General features: G+C 47.1%; 1 protein-coding gene across 1 annotated transcript in view; it reads right to left on the reverse strand.

The window, feature by feature from the left end:
* Nucleotides 1-17,524, reverse strand: part of LOC141547098 (microtubule-actin cross-linking factor 1, isoforms 6/7-like) — a 45,365-nt gene that overhangs the window by 27,469 nt on the left and 372 nt on the right. The window contains exons 2-14 of the mRNA XM_074275504.1: nt 17,122-17,250; nt 15,692-15,880; nt 15,446-15,601; nt 15,112-15,318; nt 14,797-14,916; nt 12,140-12,309; nt 5,673-5,832; nt 4,651-4,848; nt 4,284-4,409; nt 3,815-3,958; nt 2,536-2,724; nt 2,251-2,359; nt 1,806-1,972 (exon numbers count right to left, since the gene is read on the reverse strand). Of these exons, the coding sequence (XP_074131605.1) occupies nt 1,806-1,972; nt 2,251-2,359; nt 2,536-2,724; nt 3,815-3,958; nt 4,284-4,409; nt 4,651-4,848; nt 5,673-5,832; nt 12,140-12,309; nt 14,797-14,916; nt 15,112-15,318; nt 15,446-15,601; nt 15,692-15,880; nt 17,122-17,250 (2,064 nt within the window). The remainder of the gene's footprint in view (nt 1-1,805; nt 1,973-2,250; nt 2,360-2,535; nt 2,725-3,814; nt 3,959-4,283; nt 4,410-4,650; nt 4,849-5,672; nt 5,833-12,139; nt 12,310-14,796; nt 14,917-15,111; nt 15,319-15,445; nt 15,602-15,691; nt 15,881-17,121; nt 17,251-17,524) is intronic.

Consider the following 17,524-nt stretch of genomic DNA (forward strand, 5'->3'; position numbering starts at 1 on the left):
GAAGGCTAGAATTTGCTAGGTGGGGGTTTAGAAACCTGAACAGATCATTAGAAGGGGGGCTGGGACAACCCAAGTTGACTCAGATCTGATAGGGGCTTGAGAGAGCCCGTATATCTCCATTGGAATTCAAAAAGGTGCTTTTGACCAGGATTTGTGAATCAAAGGTCCTAGCTTCTCCAACTATGAGGGGTTGGGAATAAGAAAGGAATCTTAAAGGGACCACAACCCGCATCATTGGGAATCTACTTCAAACAGTGTCAGATGGGAAGGTTTCATGGCTAATGGGAGATTTTGGTCCTTGATAGAGGTTAGGATAAGAGGTGGAAGGAGGAGAAAATGACTGACGTGGACCCCCTTTAACTGGCTGGTAAATGTAGGAGAAAAAGACAGAGAGAAATAGCTAGAGACAGAGAAACAGAGACACACAGAGAGAGACAGAGAGAGACAGAAACACACAAAGAGACAGAGAGGGAGAGAGAGGGAGAAAGGGAGGGGGAAGAGAGAAAGGGAGAGAGAGAGGAAGGCAGGGAGGGAGAGAGAAGGAGGGAGGGAGGGAGGGAGGGAGAGGGAGAGAGAGAGGGAGAGAGAGAGAGAGAGAGAGAGAGAGAGAGAGAGAGAGAGAGAGAGAGAGAGAGGAGAAACAGCAAGACAGACAGACAGAGAGAGGGAAGGAGGTAGAAAGAGAGAGACAGACAGATACAGTGAGACAATGAGACAGCAAGAGAGGGAGAAGAGAGACAGACAGACAGAGAAACAGTGAGACAGCAAGAGAGAAGGAGGGAGGGGGAAAGAGAGAGACACATAAAGAGAAGTGGACCTGGAGCCACAAGTCTCCATGGGGGTAAAAGAGGTCTCTGCACTTTAGAGTTAGTGCAAAACAGGTGAAGCTTTGGGGAGAACTCCTAGGGCCCTGGACCAGGGGTGCAGATGGTAGGGAGACGCCAGCAAGGCCCTGCTGAGAGCTGATACCCAGAGAAGAGCCAGAGAAACAGGTTCCGGGAGGGGTAGAATATCCCACCTGGTCTGGCAGCAGAGTTGCCTCAGTGTCCCTGAGGCTAAGGAGATGGAAGGCAGACTGTGGGTGGGGAAGTACACGGGTCTGCTGTTCCACATGTGGTGTGTAAGCCTGGGAGGGGCCCTTGTGTGAGCATTTCCCAGGTACAAGGCTGGGTGTTCTGGCAAATGCACCTCTCTCCTGACATCAGGGGAGCCAGGCTAATTGGTGGGAGGGAGCACTGGTTCCTGAAGTCAGAGGGAGGAACTGAGAGGAGCTCTGACCTCCAAAGAGAAAAATGAGAAGAGTGTGGATAAAGATTCAGGCCCATGGGAAGACCAGCAAAAGAAGGTCTCCTCCGCCCAATAGTTGAAGAAAGCAACAGAAACACAGTCAGAGAACTACCAGATCAAAAAAGGATTTCTAGGGCCTGGGACCAGATGATTCTTGTTCTGAGAGTGCTGTAGGTGCACTTTGTTGCCTACTAAACAAAGACTTTTACTAACCACTAAAGACCTTTCAGAAACCCAACCTCCCTCTAGCAATATACCTAAGGAAAGAAAAGAAGTTGTGTTCAGGATGGCCATGAACTTGATGGAAAAGTCTAGACAAGAACAGATCCCATTAGCTGAACTGAGACAAGACTAAAATTAGTAAACAAAAAACCAAAACAAAACAAAACAAAAGGTAGAGAAAAGCCTAAAGATTCAAGTTCTGGTTGGGGCTAGCTGGGTACCATAGTAATTATCTTCTCCCATCCTCCACCTCTCCCTTCCCCACATACATCCTGAGGCTCCGTGAGCTCTCTCACCTCCTCCAGGTGCTGTGTAGCAGCCTGCAGACGGTACTGTCGGTCCAGGGCCCTGAGCCACAGCTGCTGCCAGCGCTGAAGAAGCTGGGCACCCAGGAGACTTTGAGGCTGCAGCTCCAGAAGTGGCACCAGGGGAACTGGTGGGGGCTTCCCTATTCCTCTCTTTCCTGGGGAGAGGTGAAGAGGAGAGATAGAGGAACCCCACGGAAAGGGGATGGAGTGAATTCTCAGCTTGCTTTTGCTGACACAGAGGAGGAGATAAAAATGGTATAAGAAGGTTCCCTGGGGATCTGCTTCCTAGCTATCCTGTAGGCTCTGTCCATGGGAGCCCTGAATTGGAGAGGGCCTTAGCTGTGGGCAAGTCAGGGAGTGTTGGACTTCAGGCTGTTGGTGCCTCAGTGGTATGAGAGGTAACCCAGGGAGTCAGCAAGGGGATGATCCTTACTTGGTGGGGGCTGCGGAGGTGTCTGGGGTGATGGCTCCAGCCTTCTTTTGCAACTTTTCATGGCAGTCTCCACCTCTTGCTGCTTTCTACTCAATTCGTCAGTGAATTCCTGTATACATGTGGGAGAGGACCCAGGAGAAGTCATAAATCATCCCCTTCTGGAGAGGGATGATCCAGGTGGGGATGGAGGAAGCTTCAGTCTCTGGGACACATCCCACAGAAGCCTATTGGGGAAAAGGGAGGCTATTCCAGGACCCAGAGCTGAGTCCCTGACAGGATCCTCACCATGTGCTGAGCTGATAGATCTGCCAGCATCTGGATGTCCTCAGGCAGGGGTTCCTGGTCTCGAAGGCTTAATGCCTCTTCAGCTGAGGCGATCCAGTCCAGCAGGCGGGCCAGCTCCTCCCGTTCAGCCGCCATGGTGGCAAGCTGGTCAGCCACCCGCTGGCCTTGTTGCTGTGCCCAGCCCAATACCTGCACTCAAGGGCAATGGGAGGGATCAGGGTCAACAATGAGAGGGCTAAGGGACTATGGTGTAGTGGGCAGGAGCATCAGTTAAGCTCTGAAGTGGGCTAAGCCGGGGGTGAGCAAGCATCAGAAGGTGCTGGCCTTCAAGTCAACCTGGGGAGAAAGGTATCACCCTGGGTCTCTCCAAAGTAGGGAGAACTCTACATATGAGGATCCTCTCTAAAAGAATATCCTCCAAAATTACTTTTTAAAAAATTGGATAATTATTTTGATATAAGTGGGTTTTTTTGGTAATACCATGTATTTTGTTTTATGCACTTAAAGCCATAATTCTAACTTCACAGGATGATTGCCAGAGGTCCAGGATTCAAACAAAATGTTAAGAGCCCATCTTAGGTTTTCCCTCATAGGACTGGAAGCGAAAAGGCTTGTCCTAAGAGAACTAGCTTTGTGTACTCAGGGGGTTTGGCAAACTTGACTCATGAGCTACCCGTCCACCAAAAAAACTACCAGGTCTTTTTTCATACAAAGTGTTGTCTAGCTCCACCTCCCCTATTCTATACTTGCAACTGGGAAAGGGGAATGGAAATGGAAATCCTGCTTGTATTTTGTCATTTTTTTTTCCTTTAGAGAAAAAGATGGGGGAAATATTAGGGAATTAAAGAATCACAGACTCTCTGAGTTGGAAGGGACCTCAGAGAGTCTCTAGTCCATGCAGTATCTGACCAAGGGGTCAGGTGAGGGACTATGGGGAATGTACTTAAGTCGAGGCATTTGGCGATGAATCTGATGGATTCAGGGTAAGGAAGTGAGTGGAGAGGGTTCATAATATAGAACTTATTGAGGGTTGGGCTCTACTCCATTACTGTCTATGACTGTATACCTCTTGCATGGCCCATCAATATGGGACAAATGTAACAAGACCAAAATGAGGGCAGAGGAGAGCTGTAAGGTTTTTAGGGTTCTGAGTTTAAGACTGAAGGGTAGAGAGATGTGAGCTTCAAGGGTCAGTGTGAGAGTTCATGATACAGTTTTGAGTTCTGTAGGTTGAAAGATGAGGGAGGAGCTGGGAGGATTTGGGCCATGGACCACTCACTTCATGGAAGCGGTTGGTGATGTTGCTGAGGCAGGAGCGGATTGGGATGATACCATCGGGGTGGCAGCTGCTCAGAATCTCTTCTCCCAGGGATGTGATGCAGTCCAGCTCCAGCTGCTGGCACTGCAGACTTTGCAACAGCTCCTGTAAGCCCATCGCAGGCCAGCCCAGAGCCCATCAGTTGGCCTCAAGGCCCTTCTTGCCAAGGTGTTAGGGATGGGAGTGGTGGAGAATGAGTGGAGAAATGAATTAAGGAAGGAGCTGAAGATGAAATAGAGCATGCAGCTGGGCCTAGCGATGGCGCTGGGATGGAGAGAGACATTTGGATTGGCAGGAGGATTAGGCTGGAGATGCGGGGAGTTGAGGAAGATAGAGCTGGTGACCAGGATGGAGCTCTATGAGTGGGAATGAGTAACAGTGGCAAGGGATGGTTCTGGACTGGGGACAAGGGCTGAAGCTGGGGTCTGACCTGGAGCTGCTTCTGATAGTCCTCAGCAGCTCCCTCCTCCTCTGGGAAAGGCCCCAGTTTGAGAGTTTTCTCAGCCTCAGACAGATGTTTTAGGAAACCTTGAATCAACTTGTGGAACTCCTCAGCCTGAGAATCAGGAGTAGGTGTGAGGGGAATGTTAGGAGCGCTCGGGCCCTCGGGCTTCCCAGCCCTCAGCCCCTTCTCTCTTTCCAGCTCCTGGACCCTAAAGTCCAGGCTCTTCACATTCTCACACCTACCCCCCAACCCAAGATGATTCAGTTACCCAAGTCCCCTGGGGGTCCTAGAGAAGAAGCGGGAAGCCCACGTCCCCTTCCCAGCCCCCGCTCTCTCAGGGTTCTGCCCCGACCTGGCGCAAAGCTTCCTCAAGCCTCGCCTGGCGGGCCAGAGAGAGGTGACACACGAGCTCCCATCGCTGCCCCAGTTCTTCCATCTGTCGATGTAGCCACTGCGAGTCGGCGCTGCTGCTGGCCTGGGTCAGCTCCCGGATGGAGCGCCGCAGGAGGCGGACACAGCCCGCCCTTCGGCCCAGCTCCTTCTGGAACACCTGGGGAGGGGGGAGGGGGGAGAAAGGTCTGTCGTGTGGGAGGAATCTTAGGGTGAGCCTGGAAGCTCACTGGGCTAAATGATGCTAATTTGGAAGGCGGCTAAGACGCGGAGCTGCCCGATTCATCACCCGGAGGCTGGAAAGTAGAGCCAGTGACTGCCCAGGAACGCGGCAGAGAGCATCCTGAGACCCCGCCCCCCCAGCATCAGGGATTTTCTGATTGGCTGAGCTTAGAGAATGAGCCAATGAGTGCAACGCAGAATATCTCGGGGGACCAATCCCAAATGGCACAGAAGGAGTTGGGAGTTTGGGTGGAGTGCTTATTCCATTCTTTTCTAGAGCTAAGAAGCAACTGATGGCCGAGGCGTAGGGTTCTCGGCCCAAGAAAATCCCCTTTGAGCTGGGGAAACTGGGGCTATCTAGAATGGGGAATTGAAGGGCCTGTAGATTCTGGGAATGAGTAATTTTGTTTTGCCCATCCACCGTTATCATTAAATAATGATACTCTCTCTAACTCAGCACATTATCTTCCTCCTTGAATAGGGAGAGAATCAGACTCACGTCTTTGAATCTAGTGTTTTTTACATTAAGTTGTGTTGTTCAGTCATATCCGACTCTTCATGACTCCATTTGGGGTTTTCTTGGTTTGTCATTTCCTCCTCAAGCTTATTTTACAGATGAGGAAACTGAGGCAAACTGGGTTAAGGGACTAGCTCGGCAAAACACAGCTAATTGTCCAAGTCTGGATTTGAACTCACCAGGCCCACCTAGCTGCCCTTCTTTATATTATACCAAGGTCATACAATCAGACTAGAAAGGCTGACCTTGTGCTGGTCCAGGAGACGGTTGACCAGGTCACGATCCCCTGCCACAGGGCCCTCCTCTGCCAACTGGGGCTCAGCCTGGTACAGCCAATCCATGAGCGCAGGGAGGGCATCTGCAAAGCGGCCTGAGAACAGCAGGGCCTCTTCCAGGGCATGTTGTCTGCAGAGAGGGAAGAAGTTGGCATAGTGCCTGACGCATAGTAGGAGCTTCATAAATGCTTAGGGATAATGAGGACTTAGTGCCTGCCACATAGTAGGCACTTTGGAAATGCTCAGAGACTTATTGGGGGATGAGTGCCTGCCACATAGTAGGCACTTTGGAAATGCTCAGAGACTTATTGGGGGATGAGTGCCTGCCACATAGTAGGCACTTTGGAAATGCTCAGAGACTTATTGGGGGATGAGTGCCTGCCACATAGTAGGCACTTTGGAAATGCTCAGAGACTTATTGGGGGATGAGTGCCTGCCACATAGTAGGCACTTTGGAAATGCTCAGAGACTTATTGGGGGATGAGTGCCTGCCACATAGTAGGCACTTTGGAAATGCTCAGAGACTTATTGGGGGATGAGTGCCTGCCACATAGTAGGCACTTTGGAAATGCTCAGAGACTTATTGGGGGATGAGTGCCTGCCACATAGTAGGCACTTTGGAAATGCTCAGAGACTTATTGGGGGATGAGTGCCTGCCACATAGTAGGCACTTTGGAAATGCTCAGAGACTTATTGGGGGATGAGTGCCTGCCACATAGTAGGCACTTTGGAAATGCTCAGAGACTTATTGGGGGATGAGTGCCTGCCACATAGTAGGCACTTTGGAAATGCTTAGAGACTTACTGGGGGATGAGTGCCTGCCATATAGTAGGTACTTAAAATGCTTAGGAATTAAATGGTACAAAAAGGAGAGGAAGAAGAAAAAGAAGAAAAAAGTGGTACAAGGCATCATTTAAAGGTCACATAAACATACATACCTAGTTGGAGAATTAGGAAGTTTCTGATATGAAATTAAAGACTTTGGGGGCATGAGTTGGGTTTTTATCAGTCATCAAGTGAAGAGAAATGTTTCAGAAAAAGAAAATGAATTTGGGAAGCAAACAGCTGGTTATGAAAATAGGATCAGAGAAACAGATCTTGATTTCTGATACTGTTTCTGTAACTTGTTCTCTTTCTTTTTCTGAATAATTCCCTAGAAAAGTACCCTGCTTATCAGGCAATACAACCCAAGCAATATTCCCAAAAATCATTTTTGGTCCCTGGATTTTGGGATCATTTTTTCTTTATTGACGATTATTTTTAGTGTAGTATTATCAATAAGGAGTTAAAAACTTCTGCCTTTTCAACTTTGTTTATATGTAAGGGGGGAAGTGATGGATTTAAGGAGTCAAAGACCAATTTTATGATCTTCTCAATTTGCTGAGATCATGGACATGAGCCTTTGCCTACAGGCATCAAAGGGTACGCATGAAAACCGGTCATACACATGGGTACCCTGTTTAGAGAACAAAGATATAACCCGATTGGTTTTCAGAGACTATGACTCTTTCACAATGATTTGCTAGTTGAGACTAGGAAAGATGACTTCATAATTTTTCTCTTCAAAGGAAAATAAATCCATATATATTCTAATTGTTAAATTTATCCTCAAAATATCCTTTGTTAAGTTACTCAATTTTGCCTGAAGGAAATGCGATCTTCCTTATTTTATTAATATGACTTTTATCTTAAACTTAACACTCAAAAATAAATAAATGATGATACTAGTGATAACTAGGAGGCATATGGTGCTTCAAAGTTTCCAATTTCTGCATTTTACACAATTTATTATTTTTCAATTTCCTTGTCCTATTTGAAAGTGTCATTCTGGAATCTTCCTTTTCCTTATTCTACCTTCTTTCCTCTTTTCCTTTTTTTCTCTTCTTTAAAAAAAAAATTCTATGTTTTCTATAATTTCCCCTTAACCCCATCACACCCATTTGTGTTATTCAGTTGCTAATGAAACACTGGAGTGGTTGTTGTGGTTCTGTTTTCTCCCTATGGTGATTACTCAGAGATCTTAACAAGCTATAATTATTAACTTTACTGCCAATCTCAGTTTCCCCAGTACTGCACTCTCCTGCTACTTATCTATCTATCTTTTTGTCTCCTTTTCAGATGTCTCATTCAATTTCCCATCTCCTAAGCATAAATGTTTCCTAAGCTCTGTCCTGGATTTTATTTTTTCTCTCTAGCTTTTCTTTTCTCTCTTGTTTATCTCATCTTCCGTGGATCCATGCTTTATTCTCTATGCAGATGACGTCCAAATTTATAGTGAAACATCCTCCCTCTCTTAATTCTTAGCATTTTCACTGGCTTTCCTCCCAAGCCTAGACTAATCTCCTTCCTCATTTCTAACTTCCCTAGCTTTTTTTCAAAACCCAGCTAAAATTTCTGCTATCTGCAAGACTTTCCCCGTGCTCCCATAATGCTAGTGCCTTCCATCTTGGATTATCTCCAATTTATCCAATGTTTGCATTATTTACACATAGTTGTTTGCATATTGCCTCCCCTATTAGGATCCGAGTTATTTGAGAGTAAAGACCGTTTGTTTGTTTTTCCTTTCTTTTTATCTTTAGTGCTCACACAGTGCCTAGAACATAAACTAAATAAATTTTAGTTGACTTTCTGACTATTGCATAGCCAACCATAATCTCTATCTTGAATTCCAGTCCCATATTAAATGTTTACTGGATCTTTTGGATGTTCCCTCAGTATCTCAAACTCATTCTTGATCTACCTCTCCCCCCCCAACCCCAACTCTCTGCTCCTCTAAACTTCCTTATTTCTGCAGAGTCCTGCCATTCTTCTTATGATCTCCCCTCTCCCAAAGTTGTCTTTGATTATGCTCTGCCATTTCTGATCAGACTTTCCTATACACCCCTTTCTCTCTACCAACACTATCACCCCACCTAGTTCAGGGCCCTCATTACCTCTTGTCTGGATTATTACAATAATCTAATTAAACCTCTTTGTTTCTAGCCTCTCCCTTCTCAAATTCATCTTTGATAATATTACCAAAATATTCTTCCTAGGGAACCAGTCTGACCACATTATTCTTCTAATTTTTTTTTTCTTCTGTGGCTCCCTATTGCCTCCAGGATGTAATGCAAACCCTGTCTGTGAAGCTTTCTGCAGTCTGGCTGGCTCTTACTTCAAAGACCTTTAAAGCTTTTTTTCACATTATTTCCCCTTTACATGCACTACATTCCAATCAACCCTGATTACACCTAGTCCTTAAACTTGATATTCCACTCTCCCTCTATGCATTTATACAAGCCCTTCCCCATGCCTGGAATGTACTACCTCTTCATCCTATCTCTCAAAAGTCTTCTCTTCCCTTAAAGTCCCATTCAATGAAGACTTCCTTGATGTAAATTATAAATATACCTTGTATTAGATTTCCCTTGTGTACATGTATCTATCTTCCACACCTCAATTAAAAGTAAGCCACTTGAGGACAATGAAAGAAAGGTCAAATATTGACTGTGGAAGCCAATCAAGTCTGGGGGTGGGGAATCATTTTTTTAAAGGAATGAGCATGTTTGGAGTAAGTGGTTTGGAAAAATTAGAGTTGGGAAAGAGAGAAGGAATGATTGCTGAAATAAGCTGTTGGAGAAGATCTAAGAGAATGAATTGGAGGGCACAATTAGTGGGGTTGACAATGACAAGGCGAGGAGCCATCTCTAGAGGTAAAGAGAAGCAGGGAGGTGAAAACTGAGAATATAAGAGGATGTGCTCTTGATTTTCTCTATTGAGAAATGAGATGAAGGTACCATATTATGGAATATAGGAGAAAAGATGAGAGAGGTTGAAACAGCCATATAAGGAATGTGATAAAATCGCTCTAGGAGGAATAAAAGGCTTTCTGTGTAGTAATTTTGTCCAACTGAGATTAGATCACATGAATCTGTACTTTAGTCCTCCCTGATACTGGTCCATTCAATAAACCACTCCCATCATCAACTATTCCCCCATTAGTAATAATTATTCCAGAAACTACAGTGGAATGATAGAACCTTTCCAATTCTCTATTTCCAGGTGCTATAACATTCCAGTGTCCAGACACTGGGCAGGTAGAAAAGAAAAAAGACCAAAAGCTGCATTTATAATCAGGATGCAATTTTTAGAAGCAAGAGTTAGCCCTGCTGATCCCTGTCTTAGACAGATAACATCTAGAATGCCATGTCCAGATCTGGACTCTACAATTTAAGTGAGATAAAGTGGTCCAGGGAAGGGTGATGAGCATGATAAATGGTTTGGTATCAGTCCATGGAGGGTCAGCTGATTTCTATGCATCAATCACATGAATTTATAGTGGACCCAGTTGACATGGTTATATTACTTCCTTCAGCATGGAAATGTAAAACAAAAAATATGTAAGTGGCGAAAGTGATCTAGAATTTGTGACATGTGAATGATAGTCAGAAGGACAAAGACGAGGAAATGGAGGGATGATGAATACCTGAACTAGTTAACTGGGGGTCACTGCAAAATAGAGAGGGATAGAAGGACTGCAGGTTTTGATGCATAAAGAGTAAGCTTAGGAGGAACAAGGCCAAAGGAAAGTTTGAAGGACTTATGGTTCTGAACAGAGAAACAAAGCTCATGATCACAGTATTGACGTAGATAAGGATGACGGTTAAAGATCTAAGGCAAGATCTAAGGTGTCCCAATTGTCAGCTGAAATAGTACGAAGATGTAGGTCATAAAACTTGTGGAGGCTGATGAGCTTCCAGGAAGCCAAGGTGTTTAAAGACTCATCTTTAAAATGGGCATAAAGACTCATAATGGATCTATGTCATCTTGGAGGGAGGTTTCAGGGATCTGCCCTTGACCCTATTCTGTCCAACATTTAATCAATGCTTAATGTTATGATTCTCAAATTTGCCAAAGACATAAATAAAGCTGGGAGGGAAAGCAGTGTTGGAATTCTAAAAGAGAGGCTAGATCTGATAAGGAAATGAACTTTCTGAAATATTTCAAAGCTCTATGATATCATCATAGTGTGGGTTAGGAATGTTGTAGAGGGAATTCTTGTTGAGGAATGGATTAGAATAGGGGGAGCTAGGTGGTGCAGTGGATAGGGCATCAGCCCTGAAGTCAGGAGGATGTGAGTTCAAATGGGATCTCAGATACTTAATGCTTCCTAGCTGTGTGACTCTAAGCAAGTCACTTAACCCCAAATGCTTTAGAAAAAAAAAAAGAATAGAATTATTTAGTGAATCAACTACAAAGTATAGACAAGGAAATAGCTCCTGAGAAGATAACTTGGGTGTCTTAGTGGACTGCAGTCTTTGTATGAGTCAGCACCGTGATGTTCATGGCCATAGTTAAGGCTCAATGCTACTGCCATGGCTGACCACATAAGCAAAACTAAACTCCATTGGCTACTATGGCATCATCAATTATCCCTCACGTGGGAACATACTGTGTGTTGAGGTGGGCGTAGTAAGTGACCAACGATCTTGACCAGCTTCTCCCCAGTTTCCACCCAGAGATGGGGACCCTAGAGCGCTGCTCTGGAGCCTCCAGCTGTTCCTTTTGGGCTCTGCCCGGACAGTGCTTCCCTCTGACTCTCACCAGACAACTCACATGAATGAACACAACAGCACAACTCTGCTTTCCCCAAGCCTTCCTCCTCCCTGATACTTGCCCATGTCATCAACTGTACCCATGAACAACTCTTCCCCCTGGTGGTGATCATTTATGTAGAGGGAATTTCCTCTACAGTGGGATGGCAGCATCAGTCCGGTCTCCTAATACCAGAGGAGCAGGGAAGGAAAAAGATCTAAGACTGCATTTGTAACCAGGTTGCATGAAGACAAGCGAGAGTTCGTCCTGCTGACCAGCCAGACAACATCCAGGATGCTGTGACCAGATGCGGACGCCACAATTTAGGAGAGGCAGATTGGTCCAAGAAGGCTGACTAGAATGAAGGCCAGCCCACTCCCTGAGAATCAGCTGAGGGAAATGTGGATGTTTGGTCTGGAGAAGATCAGACTTCAAGGATGAGAGAAGAGGGAATAAGGCAGACTTGCTCTTGGTCCCAGAAGGCAGAATTTGGGGTAAAGGGTGGAAAATGCAGAGATGTAGTAGTCATGAGCAGAAAGTCTCCAATAGTGAGACCTGTGCTTAAATGGAATCAGCTGCTTTGGAAGATAGAGGGTCGTCTCTCATTGGAGGTCTTCAAGCAGAGGATGAGGGACCATGCATTAGAGACAGGTGGGGCCCGCTGCTTAGGGAGAGACTGCATTAAATCCTCTCTGGGGCTCCTTCTATAAGCAGAAGGAGAAGTGCACAGGTGAGGCTATGGTGGACCCCAGTGGGATAAGGGACTGAGAAAAGGACACAAGGTGGGCCTGGCCTAGGGAAAGGGACACATGCAGAGTGGGAGACTAGAGAGAAGGCTGGGAGGGATGGAAGGAGGCACTGACCTGTCCAGAGCAAGGCTGCAGATACCCTCCCATCGGCCCCGGAGCTCAGCCAGCAGCAGGTCAAGGGGTGCAGCATCATCTGGGAACAGAGCCCCTTCTCGGAGTGCTCTGCCCCCCCGCAGCGTGGCCTCAAACACTGGCCGCTTGCCCCGAAGCTCTCGCTGGAATTCCTGCAGGGGAGCAGCCTTGGCATTACTAGCTTTTCCTTCTCTTCTTCTCCCCTTTCTCCCACCCCAGTCCTTTAAATCTTTTCATCCAGGTCCCACTTCCTTTCTGCCAGTAGTGAGCCCTCTCTCATGGAAGTTCCTTGAAGGAACACGTGTCCCTGGATCACTGAAGGAAAAAAGCCAAGCTCGTGGGGGAGTGGGAAGTTGAGAGATGGCTGAGGGACTCTGTGCCTTCTTCCTAGCCCAGGTAGGCTGCCCATGACAGCATCTGGGCCTGAGCATTAACAGGAGGAGTTACCTAGCCCTCTCTTTCCTGAGCACAAAGGGGTGAGTCAAACTGAATGACTAATGACTATGAATGGTTAAGAACGTGACAGGGACATTCCCATGATAATAAGCACATTAAAAATACTTTTTCATTCATTCCATTCGTTCATCCATTTAGAATTCAAGAGGACAGGGGTTCCAAATTCTCAGAAGGCTATAGCCAAGACTGCTAGAAACCTGGAAAAAACCTCTTAGTATCTCATTTTCCCCATCAGACTGTGAACTCCCTGAGGGAAGGGAATGAGCTTCTGCTTCCTGCCTTGCTCACAGAACATTTAATACCAAGGCTGCATAGTTTGGAAGTAGGGAGAATTGTAAAGAAAGTGTGATTGATGGATTGGCTCCGCTGAACTCATGGCACAAACCCAGAACAAATCCTTAAAATTTGTAGTTTGTGTTCTGGCTTTTGTTTCTGTCCCATGAAGAGAGAGACCAGCAGAAAGACAGATGGGGGAAGCTGCAATTAATGTGCTTTAATCACTTGCTTTGTCTGAAACTTGGTTTGTGATTCACTGTGAGCACACGTGATGTGGATGTTCATGGGGCTGTTGATGGAAACATTTGCAAAGATGAGAATGTGACATTCATAGGAATTTTATTATTATTTTAATTATTTTAATTTTAATTATTTTAATCACAAAGATGGAGGTGACAGTCCTGAAGGTGATGAAGGTGACCAAGGTGACAGAGATATTATGACAGTCATGGAGATGATGGTTAGTGTTAAGATGGTCATGGTGTGGGTGACAGGCAGGATGTGACAATCACAAACATGGTGATGTGACAGTCATGAAGATGGTAGTGACAGGAATGATGTGAGCATTCCAGAGAGGTTGGTGATGAGTCATGAAAAATGAGGATGACTGTGACAAAGATGATGGGAACAACCACAGAGATGATGACAAGGATGATTATGTACCTTGGATATTTTTTCTAGATCTGTGATTTCATCCATGTAGGGAACTTAGAGTAAGCTCCTTCAACCAATGAATTAAATGAAATTATTATGTGTTTTCCTGGGTTACTTAAAAGTTTGAGTGACTTTGCCAGGTTCCACAGTGAATATGTGGAAGGACTTGAATCCAGGTCTTCCCAATGCCAAGGCTAGTTTTCTATTTGCCACAAAATACTCTTAAGTTCACATTAAAGAGATGTTGGTTAAAAACTGATCTGAACTGAAATGAATGGAGACAATGGTGATGATATTTGCTGTGATCTGATGTTAGAATAGGGGCAAGCCCAAGGGATGTCCTGTCCCAATCACAGAGAGGGGTCTGGAAAAGCATGTGCTAGCCACGGGTAGCCATACAGGAGGAACAGCACAGGTATGCACTCAGATGGAGGAATGATTAAAAAGGCTAACTTCTTAGCAGACATAGGGACAGCCTCCTTCCACAATGCTTCTACCTGGAGAGAAAGTAGCAGTAGGGACCTGTCCTCTATTCTCTTTTCCCCATGCAGATATCTCTGGTACAGTCTGAGATGGGGTATTCAGCAGCATGAAGGTGGGAAGAAGTAGCAGAGGAGGGAGGAAAGAAAAAAAAGGAAGGAAGGAGGGAGGAAGGGAGGAAAAATGAAGAAAGGAAGGAAGGGAGGGAGAAAGGAAGGAAGAAAAGAAGGTAAGCAAAAAGGAAAGAAAGAAGGAAGGAAGGAAGGAAGGAAGGAAGGAAGGAAGGAAGGAAGGAAGGAAGGAAGGAAGGAAGGAAGGAAGGAAGGAAGGAAGGAAGGAAGGAAGGAAGGAAGGAAGGAAGGAAGGGAGGGAGGGATGAAGGAAGGAAAGAAGGAAGGAAGGGAGGGAGGTAGGGAAGGAGAGAGGGAGGGAGGGAGGGAGAGAGGGAGGAAGGAAGGAAGAAAAGAAGGTAAGCAAAAAGGAAAGAAAGAAGGAAGGGAGGGAGGGAGGAAGGAAGGAAGGAAGGAAGGAAGGGAGGGAGGGAGGGAGGGAGGGAGGAAGTGTAAGAGTAGGTGGTGGTATCTTGAGCCTAACTCCTGACCTGGAACTGGGGGCAAGGATAGTCAGAGCTCCTTTGCCACCATCTAGCTTATCCCTCCAAGTCTGGGAAGAAATGGACTCGGGGGCAGATTTGGGGTTCAGCGGCACAAGGAGACAAGGAGACACATGCTGATGGGAATCAAGGGAGCTCCAAGCTCCCATTTCTCTCCTACCTTGTGTTGACTAAGCTGTTCCTTGATCTCCTCCTGGCTCAGGGCCATATCTCCAGGAAGCATCAGTGAGGGCTCCACCTCATCTAGCCAGTCAAGGAGTAGTTGCCGGGACTCTGTAAACTGGGGCATGAAGTTGGGGCCAGGAAAAGAAATAGGGGCAAGTTTAGAGAAGAAGAAAGGCAAACTGAGAAAAGGGAAAGAGGAAGGGCCAGACGTCAGGAGGGCCTCTCCTTCCTCCCTGGGTCCTTGCTCCATCCCCTTTTCTGCACACTTTCCCCCTCCCCCAGCCCCCCAGTCCTGCCCCCAAAATGGCACCTGCTTGGCCCTTCTGCGAGCCTCCTCCAGAGCTGTGCCACGATCCCCTATTCTCTGAATGGCCCGGCCCAGCCGCTCCTGGGTACTCAGCACCAGGCTCTGGATGAGAGCACAGTCTTGCTCTGGGCTAAAGCCCCTCAGCCTTCCAGCCACCACTTCCAGGGCACCCAGCTTCTCCCCTTGCACTGCCACCTCCTGGGCCAGCACCTAGGAGAGCCGAGGGTCATTTTGGGCCCTGCCCAGATAGGACTGGGAAGGAGGAAGGACTAGATAAGCCAGGGCCCAGGCCCGGCCTGCCTGTCCCACCTTCCCTGACCAGTTACAGCCCACAGACCTTGTGTTCCTGCAGCTGGGCCAGGACTGTGTCCAGAACAAGGCTGGGGGGCGGCAGGGAACCGAGGTGCTCCTCCACGCGTGCCCCCCAGCGCAGGAGTGCCTGCAGTCGCTGGTGGAACTCCGTGGTGAGTGCCAGGCCTTCAGAGAGCCACACCTGCAAGGATGAGCCCCCTGTTTAGCCTGCCCAATCCCCACCAAGGTCCCCCTTACCCAGCTTTCCCTTTACCTCCGTTCCTGCACAGACCTTGCGCTCCTGGGCTCGAGCTGCCACCCGCTCCCAAGTCTGCTCCAGCAGCCGGAGGCTGTGTTCAGTGCCCACGGGTCGAGGCGGAGGCCGGGGCCCAGACAATGGTGGGGATGGGAGCAGCCTCCCTAGGCGCTGTCTCAGGCCCTCGTACTCCGGCTGCTTCTGTTCCAGCTCCCGGCACAGCTCCTGAGATGTGTGATGGTGTAAGGAAAGGTTGTTGGGGGGAGCTTGGGGGAGCCTGAGTGTTAGGATGGATAGCCATGGTCAGGGGATAAGAAGCAGGGGATATAGGGTTAAATCATTGTTAGTCCCTTCTCTCTGAGCTCCAGTTTCCTCATCTGTATAAAGGAAAGTCTTGGATGAAATGATCTCCGAGTAAAATAGTTTGTGAGCATCCCGATGAGACTTTCTCTACTTTATCATTATTATTGCTATTATTACTTTATTATAGGTCAGTAGGCTACGACCTGCACTTCTGAAGGGGGAGTGGACATCCATATCACCTTTGGTCTATTGAAGTCTTCAAGTCAATCTTGAAGTCAATCATTCTATTGACTTTTCCCTGTTTTCAACCAACTAGGGGGAGCTCAAAGTTAGCTTAAAGATGGGTCGTTAATGGGGTGGAGAATCCCAAACCATTCACCAGCAGGCTTTCTGATTGGTTAGAATGACCTTGGGATTCCAGAACACAACTGAATTTTAGTCTGTGGGCTCATGTGGATACACTTCTCAGTGGACTTGAAGGTGCTCTCTAAACAGAGAAAACCACCCAATCACCACCCATTGTGCCAGGCTGGATGTAGATGCTGAGGACACAAAGACAAAAAACTAATAATCCTTGCCCTCAGGAAGCCTACATTCTACCAAAGATTAGCAAACAGGCCCTTAAAGCCGGGAGTGTGCAGACACAAGAAGGGAAAAGGGAAATACTATCACTCCCTCAACTAATAATGATAACCAACATTTGTGTAATACCAAAAGTTTTCAAAATGTTTTACACACAGTGTTGGCTCATGCCAAGCCCAGGAGGCAAATGCTTTTTGATCTTTTTTGGCAAGTATATTGTCCCCCCATTATACAGCTGGAGAAACTGATGCTCAGAGAGGATGCCCCAGGGAACCCCGCTAATAAGGGAGGAGGCATCTGAATCAGCCACCCATTTAGAGTGACAGATATGAAGAGAGGAGAAGGTAATTAGGGATTAGGTGTGTCAGGTCTGAGTCCAGAAAACCAAGCAGGCTCCAAATCTGGAAGGTTGAGAAAGGGATAAAAAGTAAGAGCTCTGGGGCCAAAGACAATGATCCTCTGGATCTGCTCCAAGATGGAACTGGAGCACCTAGAAAATGACCTGGTTTGGGGAGGCCAGAGGTCCAGGGAAAGTAGGGAAAGGAGAGTCCATTTTTAGGCTAGGCAGCCCCCAATCCTACCAGGTGCCGAGCCAGCCTCTCTTGGGGTGGGTCTGGGGGCCCCCAGGAAGGTTTGATGAGAACAAGTCCCAAGTCCACCTGCTCCAGCCACTGGAGCAATTCTGCCATCCCCAGCTCAACATCCTGCAACTGGAGGAGAGAGAACAGAGTCAGACAGGGAGGGACATGTGAAAGCCTGTACCCGCTGCCCCTTTTCCCGTAGTCACTGAGAACAGAAGGAAGACCAGGATTATGATGGGCACAAGGGAAGGGGAAGAGAGACCAGTGGGAAAGGCTAGGGAAGGGAGCAGGATAGAGGCCGGGAGCAGAGGGAAGGGGCTGAGACTGAGCCAGAGGGAAAAGTCTGGGAGGCAGAATTGTAGGATACCCAGGCTAAAAGGGCCTAGATTCAGTTCGTTTTACC

The sequence above is a fragment of the Sminthopsis crassicaudata genome, chromosome 1, assembly GCF_048593235.1.
Source record: "Sminthopsis crassicaudata isolate SCR6 chromosome 1, ASM4859323v1, whole genome shotgun sequence".
Lineage (NCBI taxonomy): Eukaryota > Metazoa > Chordata > Mammalia > Dasyuromorphia > Dasyuridae > Sminthopsis > Sminthopsis crassicaudata.